The sequence below is a fragment of the Platalea leucorodia genome (genome assembly GCF_965183815.1).
Source record: "Platalea leucorodia genome assembly, chromosome: Z".
NCBI classification, from domain to species: Eukaryota; Metazoa; Chordata; class Aves; order Pelecaniformes; family Threskiornithidae; genus Platalea; species Platalea leucorodia.
In genome coordinates this window covers 26,981,324-26,990,800 of record NC_138858.1, presented here as the reverse complement: position 1 = coordinate 26,990,800, position 9,477 = coordinate 26,981,324, and the positions used below count along the sequence as shown (strand labels likewise).

General features: G+C 42.3%; 1 protein-coding gene across 1 annotated transcript in view; it reads right to left on the bottom strand.

Moving 5' to 3' along the window:
* Positions 1–9,277, bottom strand: part of TBCA (tubulin folding cofactor A) — a 33,899-nt gene extending 24,622 nt beyond the window's left edge. The window contains exon 1 of the mRNA XM_082337371.1: positions 9,140–9,277. Coding sequence (XP_082193497.1) covers positions 9,140–9,270 — 131 coding nt within the window. The 5' untranslated portion in view covers positions 9,271–9,277. The remainder of the gene's footprint in view (positions 1–9,139) is intronic.
* Positions 9,278–9,477: the final 200 nt, after the last annotated feature.

The following is a 9,477-nucleotide window of genomic DNA, read 5'->3' as shown; positions in this document are numbered from 1 at the left end:
TCCTGGGTTAAGCAAATTGAGCAAGCTCAGCAAAAGGTTGGACTAGCATCAGAGACCAGAGAGGGGGAGAGGGAAATGAGACCTCCGAATTGAGGATGACATTGATTTCTCAAGGGACTTCACTCCTAGTCTGTTTAGGGTGCAGAGCTGCAAGTGGTTTAGACTGTTCGAACTTCCGGCTGCTGCTGAAAGAGCCCCAAATGCCTCTCCTTTCTCCCTCTCCAAAGGCATATATGTTCCTGCCCTAGTCCTTATACATCAGCATCATCTCCTGTAGTTGCATCATTAGCAGTAGAAAGCAGATCTACCTCTCTGATCATAGGAAGGGGACACAGTTTATCTGAAGGTTGACAGATGAAAAAAGTATGCACAACATGAGTTTTCCAAATGCATAATGAAATTAAGATCCCCTGTACTAGGTAGACAAAAATTCCACCTTCCTAAGCCACAGTCACATGCAGGAACCACTACTGGATGTCTAGAATAAAAATGGTAAAATGGTACAAGGACAGAGCAAGCACACACTACTACTCTTGATGTGTTTCCCCCAACCTCCAGCAATTGCCAACAAATGAGGCTCTGCATGAGCTAGAATGACACCTATGTGCTTAAGCCACCAAATAAAGATGGCTCTCCAGCATTAGGAAAATCAACACAAGAAACACTTGCCTGGCTGGACTGAGCAAGCTCAGTGGAGCTCTGAAGAAGACAACAGGGAATTTCTCAATTTTGCTATTCAATAGCTTCACTGTTGAAAGGACATGCATCTCTTCAAAACTAATGTTACTATTAACCATGTTTGCTAATGCCATGGATTCAGCTTAAGCACAGAGAAAACCCAAAGCTGACAGCATGTATTGACTAGATAATTAATATCTATGCTGACTTAGTTCAAACCTAAAAATCCATAATAGTGTAACTATATAGGATACAGCTTTTTTTTTTGTTATAGTATAATAAATTCCATGTATTAACAGTATGCACAATTATAACACAAGTAATTCAACAACTGCAGTAACACTGGCACTGTTGTAATCACTGCCTTCAGAGCTTAAAATATCAGGTCCCAAATCTGCAAATTACTTATGCACATTCTTGGGTTCACTGATGCTACATAAGCACATGTGCATTACAGACTGGGGCCTATGAGGAAAAGTCAAGGAAGGAAGGAGGAAAGAAACGCAATGCTTGACACAGTTATCATGAACTACCACGTTTTCTTAGCCATGAGTGACTACTTTCTGAGTTGGACAGATCTCAAGTTTACGCGTTCATTTTCTTGATAGTGACAAAATCATCATTAAAAGATAAACTTTCCCTTTTAAGAGTCAAAATATAACTACATGCAAGTATATGCACTATTTTTAGCCCCTCCTGCACCTACTGCTTACAGAACTGAGTTACCGTGACATTTCAGGTTAACTTTGCAAGCTTCGCTTTTGTCAGGGATTACTACTGTGAAGACTTAGGAAAATCAGTTACAGGTTAAAAATTACTTGGTTTTAACATTTTTATAGCATCTCTGTACTAGAGATTTCTCTGAATCTCCAGGGCTTCTGTCCTTGCCTCTCAACACAGTTATCTCCCAGCTCTCGCAATACATTTCTACAGATTTTTTTTAAATCCTTGCCATAGCAACAACTGAAGTTCCCCTTTTGCCCCGCTGAGAAAGTCTGCCTGGCTAGGGCATCCCTGAATGCCAGCAGGCCATGGGAGCATAGAGGGGGGCAGGGGAATGGAAGAATCCAATAGATGCAACAAGGATGAAAGCTCTTAAGTTACAGACTACTCAAAAAGCAGAAGATGCTGGCTGGGGATGAAGATTTTGCTGAGGTACTGCAAGAAGCAACTTGGATGGTCCAGGGCAAAGAAGAAAAGAGCTACTCCATCAAGAGAGCTGAAAGAGCATTTCTGATGGGCTGAAGACAAGAGTTGGAGAGAAGTGAAAAGTTTATCAGCCCATCCCAAAGAGGTTCTGTAGCGGCAAAAATTCCAGGAGAGAATGGCATGGAATGGAATGGGACAGAAGCTGAAAAGTTGTAAACGCTAAGGAGCCCGAGAACTTCACTTCTAGAGAAGGAAGAACAAGAAATGGGGTCTCTGTTGTGGTAATAACTGGGGTTACCACAGATCTCCACTTCATTTTCCCTTCTATAACCCAGTTCTCATCTTCAGTCAAGACCTTTGTTTTGGAGAAAAGGCATAGAATCTACTTCCTCCCCCCCCGCCCCCTCCCCCCAACTGGAGATAACGAACTAGAAGTGTTACAGTACTGAGCAAAATTAAATAGACATACAGTCATATTACGTCTGTAGGCAATTCACAATGCACCAGGAGAGAGACTTAATATAGTTTAAAGAAAATATGATGGACCTCCTGATCCTGAATGAGATTTCCACCTATATGATACACATAATTTAATAATACTTAACTCAAAGTCAAACCAGGATGGATTATGGTTGTTAGTGCAGTTGTAACTCAGTCTCTGTATACAAAGCACTACCATAAATTTAGTAACTTTTTTTAGTTTTTCCATAGATCCACATTCTAATTCAGCACACAAAACGATTGTGTTATCCACATAGGTGAATATGTGGTTTCATGCCATGGGTAAGAACGCCATGTACAAAACCAAGACAACAGTACTACATGTATGCATAATGGCACCAAACTAGGGTAGCCAAGCAACTGTAACGCCTGTATTTCCAAACTTTTAAAAGACTGCTTAAACAATTTAAGGTTGCAAAGCCACAGTTTTGCACATGTTCTTGCCCAAATAAAAAACATTCTATGGTGATAAACCTGGTGTGCAACAGTTTTGTCAATTAAAATGATGACATCAATAGATTACTATGGTCAGCATGGACATGCACAAGACAGTTCTGCCTCAGGGGGCAGAAGATAATTGTAAACACAAAAACATCGAGATGCCAGAATCATGCATTTCACCAGAGGCTTTTATTCTTTTTTTAGAAGAGGTACTGGGATGGAAGAAAGAATGCAAAGGAGGCAATCTGTTAAAGATCTTACCATTACTAGTTTGAATTTGTGAGATACTTCCAAAAAGGAACGAGTGTTTAGGTCTGCTCAAAAGGTAAAACAAACGAAAGCAAAACCATTAGGAAAAAACAAAACAACAACAACACACCATGCAATTTTCACAGCAGCCACCCTGCTCTTCTCACAGCTTTTTAAGATACATGTGGGTACTGTTTGGTATTCCTGAAGTTTAAAAGAAAGCATGCATTGAAAAACACAGGGAAATAGGAACCCCTTCAAGTAAGTAGTTTTGTTTCTGGAAACTAGAGTCAACTTGCAATCACCCTTCAACTCATTATCTGGGTTGGTGACTAGTATGCAACAGCTGTTAACTCAGTCAGCACTATGTAAATGCAAGTGCGCTCTTTTCTTAGTCAGTTCACATAAAGCAGTTTCTATGTGGGACAGAGTTAATAAGTCTAAAAGACCAAAGCTGCCTTCAAATGCAGGGCCAACTTAGGACTTCCTGTATCTGATCCTGATGCCAGGAGCGCTACAGAAGTTACTTAAGACATATCTAAGTAGCTCTGGACCACAACAACCACATTTGGCTAGCATTGAACCCAAGTTTAAGAGTCCAGGACCAAGCTGGTGACAACCCCAGACAACAGACGCACAATGCTCCTGCACCCCAAGAAGGGTTATTTAATTTGGATAGACTTATCTGTATCCAACAGTGCATACAATATATTCACCCTCCTGAATCCCTGAGCTCTTGGACATGCAACGTAAACACATTAAATTGCTTTATCATGCTGACTCAGTATAGCTGAGCAGCTCTGGAGATCACTCCTCAATACCTGTATAAGATATCCCAGCCCTTCCCATTAATTGATCTAACAAGCAGCTGTTGCATACAATCTTCTAATCATAATGAGAATAAAGAAAGGAGACTTGAGTTTCTTATCAATATATTGATGCTAAGAGTCAGAGCTACTGCCTATAGCTAATGGGAAACAAGCAAGAAAGTTACCATAACTCATATGGTGGACAGTAGATTGAGAAAATTTGTGATTTACACCAGAAATAGAAAATTTCTTGAGTAACCAAGAAAATGAACTAGTTTTGTGCTTGAATTAGCAAGAGTCATCATACAGCAAAAGGAATGTCTGCATTCTCTGCAATACTTCATACTTCACTTGCACAAGATGTATCCCAAACTCATCAGTAAAATGATTCCATTTAAAAGAACTGTTTGAATTTATATTTAAAAATAGACCGATGGTTTTGTGTAACTTGCAGAACTTTCTGTGCTTGGGGTGGGGTGGAATCACAGTGTAAATTGCTTGGCAATATGATATTTTACAAAGAGAAAAAACAGTATCAACACCAGTGCAACAGGCAAAAGAACCATCTTAGGAAGATTCCACAGTTTTAGAAAGGTGGTTTTAAAAAAGAGCCGCTTCACAAAAATCAATACACTTTCCCCATAGGTTCAGGATGTAAAATTCTATAATCAAGGCTTGTAGATTTGTAATTATGGTATGTCAGCCACATTTAAACAAGAGTGTTAAAAGATTGTTAAAGTTAAACTAACACAATTGCAATGTGAATTGTCTTAGTCTCATTCTAATCTACTGGTGTCACTTCCACTTAATCAGATGGAAACTATGGGCAAATGTCAGTGCTATTTTCACATGACCCAACTTACTTTGTTTGCAGTAGTTTTTAAAATCATTGCCAATCTGAAATGAGAATAAGATATTTTTTAAAGTGTTTTTTCTTATCAACTCCTTCACTATCCAGCAGGTTGTCTGAGTTTGGATTTACTGAGAGTAAGACTATTTTGAAGTGATTAAGACAGAAGTATTGCTTGTTAGGACATAAGCCACAAATACAGCAAACATTATTATTCATGATCATCAAATCTCCTTTTTTTGAATGACAAGCTAATGAAAGTATGCAATCACCAAGAGCCTGGCTATCAGATTTGTCCAAAAAAGCAAAAGGTTCTCCCCATTCCTAGTTTACATTTCTTTCACTGATACACAGCAATGTAAGAAACATGAAAGCAAGTAAAGTACCCATGACCTACAATATATAGTATCTTGAGAGGGGCACACAAAGAATTGATGCTATACAGCTAAAAAAAAAAAAAATCCCAAAGCAGAACAGCTGCTTTGTTCTTAGTTTGGAAAAAAGAGATAAGTCAGGTAATTAGTAAGAGAAAATGTGCTACAGCAGATGATTAAAAAAGAGACAAGTGAAATGTCAAAAAAGTTCAATACATCCTAACAGTTCTTGACCCATATCTTTTTTGATATGTTCTTATAACCTCAGCATTGAATGTGCTTGAAAAGCAGTATTACAAGCTAAATTTAATGCACTGTTCTAAACTGCAAACAGAAAAAACTAAGGAAAATTAACTGTTCAGTCAGTCACTTTATGGCATGTTTAATAAGCCTCTATGTAAGTCTTCTCACACACTAGGAATAAATACCTATATAGTTGTTCTAGTCCAAAATAAGAGGACAATGTTAATGTTCGTAAGTTGACTCAAGTCACATGCATGCCCACTGTAGTAGAGAGTACGTAACTAGGCTTCTAGTTGGAGAAGGAAGGGTGGAGTGGGACAGAGACATATGTCTTCTTGTATCTGCATGCAGCCATCACAGAAGCGGGAGCTACTGCTGTATCATCTCCCCTGCAGGGTGTGTAAGATAACATTCCTTTTCTCCTTTTTTTTAAGTTACATTCACTAACAGTAGGCCAGCTGCTGCAGAGTAATTGTAGATGTGCATATTGTTACCATGCAACAAACACAAGCTAAGTTTACTTGCTTATTCAGCCAGCCATTCTCCAAAAGCAAATCTGAATCCCGCCAACTGCATTTGTATCACTTCCCCGAATGTTTTCACCCCTTTCTTTGTACTAGCCCTGAAATGTGTACAGTTGTGTGGTGAGCTGGTCCAGGTAAGCCTCATCCTTCAAAATAACTTTTTTTTCTTTTTAGTCCTGGTTATTTTTCAGTGGATCAGCTCCCTGGAATATACAGATGGGTGGCCACCTAAGTCCTTGTGTAGGGCTCAAAGGAGGAGGCTGTAGCACAGCCCCTCAGATTTAGATTAGCTTAAGCCACCATGCACCAACATCAAGCCTTCTCCTGCCACAAGTGGGAATTGTTTCAGCTCAGAGGAATGCCCACCTATACAGTACCTCTGAAACATACTGTAACTTATTACGCATTGTTTTTGAGAGCCCACAGGATTTGTATTAGGCTCACAAAATAGTTCTCAGGAATAGTCAGACTTTGCCCCTGGACTTGTCTTGGTCAGCCTAGAGGTTTTTTTTTTTTTTTTTTTTACTTGTTTAACTGTAAGCACTACTATGACTAGGTGACAACTACCTGCTTTGTTTTAATTTTTGCTCAGCTTTGTACAATCATGTGGTATAACACTATTGTATTGATTTTTGTTACTAACAAAAATGACCTATCTCTAACTTAGAAAAAAAAGCATCATAAAAGACCAAATCTGATGAGAGCAGGAGATTGGGACAATCATAGAGCCCTTGAAAACACAGGCACAGGGAGATGCTGAAATGCCCCAGTGCTATAACAACTCACCAACATTGGTCAAATATTGGTCAAAGGAATGCAACCCTGAGAGATGGTTAAAATCAGTTTTAGGATAACAAAGAAAAACTATTCAACAGATGTAAAACACACCATATGCAGTAAATTCAGATTAAATGCAGAGTGCAAAACGATGAAGAAAAACTAAGATGTGGATTTTTTTATATGTATTTCTATATGCAGATTCCAAGAAGTACAAAACAATCAACATCGTACTCCTCTCAACAAAGGATTTGGGATGCTGAGGACTTGCTTGAATTTGTCCACACCCCACTACCAAACTGAGCCAGCGGCCCTAGGACCCAGAGGGCCAGCAAAAAGGTGAGTATAACATCAGGGGAAGGGTGCTATTAGAAATGAAGTAGAAACATTAGACACTTTGTGTATGTTAATTTTGACTGTATATAATTTGAACTGTGTTAGTATCATTGTAGTATCATTGTAATTGAACAAATATCCAGTCGGAATTTAAGCAACCTACTCTGTAACTTGGATGCAACAAGCTTGGAATGAAATCAAAACCAGCATCCACAGATTTCCATAAATCAAGTGAACAAACAGAAGAGTCACACTAAGCGGTAAAGAAACTGTTCACACAGGACAACAAACACTACTAAATTTTAATCTCTTGTTCTCAACTCTCTTAGACTCACTTAAACTGCAGAAGCAGAGAAATGGAGAAAAAGAACATGCAAGCTAATCTCAGAGCTAGTAGCAGTACAGACAGTGGCATACAGACACTGAGCTATCTCCACATGCAGGTAACTGCATAACCACGCTGGCATCATTAGGCCACTTCCAGGTCCAAGGGGACATAGCCACATGGTACAGCATTCACCACATGAACGTGCAGGCCTGCACCAGCTCTGCTGGGGCCTCCACACGGTTGTTCGTTGCCTAGTAAAGACTTTCCTCTCACTGTTTCACAGTCTATGAACATGAGGAAGAAGCTTGTTCAGGTAACTTTTGTGATGATTTATCATTAAGCAAGAGTCACCTCAAATGCTATTCAGTATTACCACACAGTTCTCCCAGTAAAACTATCAAAGAGCAGCAATAAGCCAGTAGTGAAACTTCTACAAATTCTACAAAAGTAAAATTATGTCTTATAAGATACAACAGCTTTCTCAAAAGTCTCTAGACAAATAAATTATACTTGTAGCTAACAAAAATAATACACAGACTGAAAAAATGTTAACCTAAGTAATTCTAGTTTTCCCATACCTATAAAAACCAGCAAAAACCACCATTGGCTTAAAAATGCACAGAGGACATTGACATTGTTCCTGTCCAGCAACGCCAGTAACCATAACACAGGCCATGAAAGGCACACAAAGCAAAATGCAATCACCAAGCCACTCAAAAAGACCACACTAAAGCTTTCTAGCTTAAAAATAACACACGAGTTTGTGATTTGCAGGCCCTGCACAGTGACAGGAAACAGGACCTTCCAATCATATAATCAATTTCTTGCTTGCAGCAGTACTTGAGAACTGCTCCCCATTTGGAGCCTAGGAACTCAAAAGTGCCTTTATCTAGCATGAACAGAGTGATAAATCTGTATGCATTTTACTTTTCTAGTCTTCAAGTCCAATCTTTCAAAGCTAATCAGGTATTAGAGGGTGTGCCCATTTTACTCCTAGTCTTTCACTAACTGAAATTAGATCAGTTATAATACAAAGTTGATTGTGTGAAACTGGACTATTTAACATCCTGATCTGGTACACATACTGAGCCAGAGCAGTCTTTGTAGGGTGTAGCTTTAATAAACCCCACTGTGAACAAATATTTAATGTCAAAGCCTTGCATTTACAGCCATAATAAGAGGGAGTCAGACAGATAAACCACAACTTTTCTTAAAGATTAAGACTGTGTTAAAACTAAGCAAAATCGAGAGTCAGGTGATGAATCTACCATCGGTTTTGCAATGTGAACTTTCGAATCAGAAATAACCCATTTAACAGTTGTTTTGATTAAATATGTAAGACTTCATGCCTCCACAACGCATCCGGCGAGACTGCCCTGCACGCTGACGGGGCAGCGTGACTCCCCTCGCCTCCCGAAATCACTAAGGAAACAGAACAAGGTCCCCGTTTAACCGTCCTCTCGGGAATGAAAGGCCTGTTCCTGACGACGGCGCGCCAGAAGCCCGCAGCCATGGCAGAACTTGTGCCAGGGCCGCCCGCTGGCACACCCCGGCGGCCCCACCCAGCGCCACCACACCGCCACCAGCTCCCCGGCCCCGCAGCAGCCACGGCCGGCCACCCACGAAGCCCCGCCGGCAGCTCCTCCGCCCGGCCCGGCGGAGTCCCCGGGGACCGCGGCGGGACCCCCTCCCCGCTCAGGACGGTGGGGGCTGCCCGCAGAGCCCGCAGCAGGGCCGAGCCCGCTCTCGGCTCGCTCCCTCAGGACCGCCCGCGGCCTCCCCCAACGGCTCCCAACGGCTCCCAACGGCCAAGGCGCGCGCCTGACTCCCCGAGCGGCGGGGCGGAGGCCGCGGCGTCCGTCCCCCACCCGCGCACTCACCGCCTCACGACGCCGGTCTTGATCTTGATCTGCCTGAGGCGCGGGTCGGCCATGGCGGGGCTGGCGGGGCAGCGGCGCCGGTGCGGAGGGGGCGGCGCAGCGTCGTGACTGCGCAGCCCGACCCCGCGCATGCGCCGCGCCGCCAGCCTGGGCGGCACCACCGGCAGCGGGGGCGGGGCCTCCCGCTTCCCCCCTCTCCCCCCAGCGCCGCGGCCCAGTGGAGGCGTCCGGGCTGCGGGATGGCGCCGTCCCCATAGCGACCGGCGGGGCCGGGCGCGGAGCGGCCTACGCGGGGCCGCGGCGTCCTTCGAGCCGGCAAGGGTCGTTCACCGTTTGTT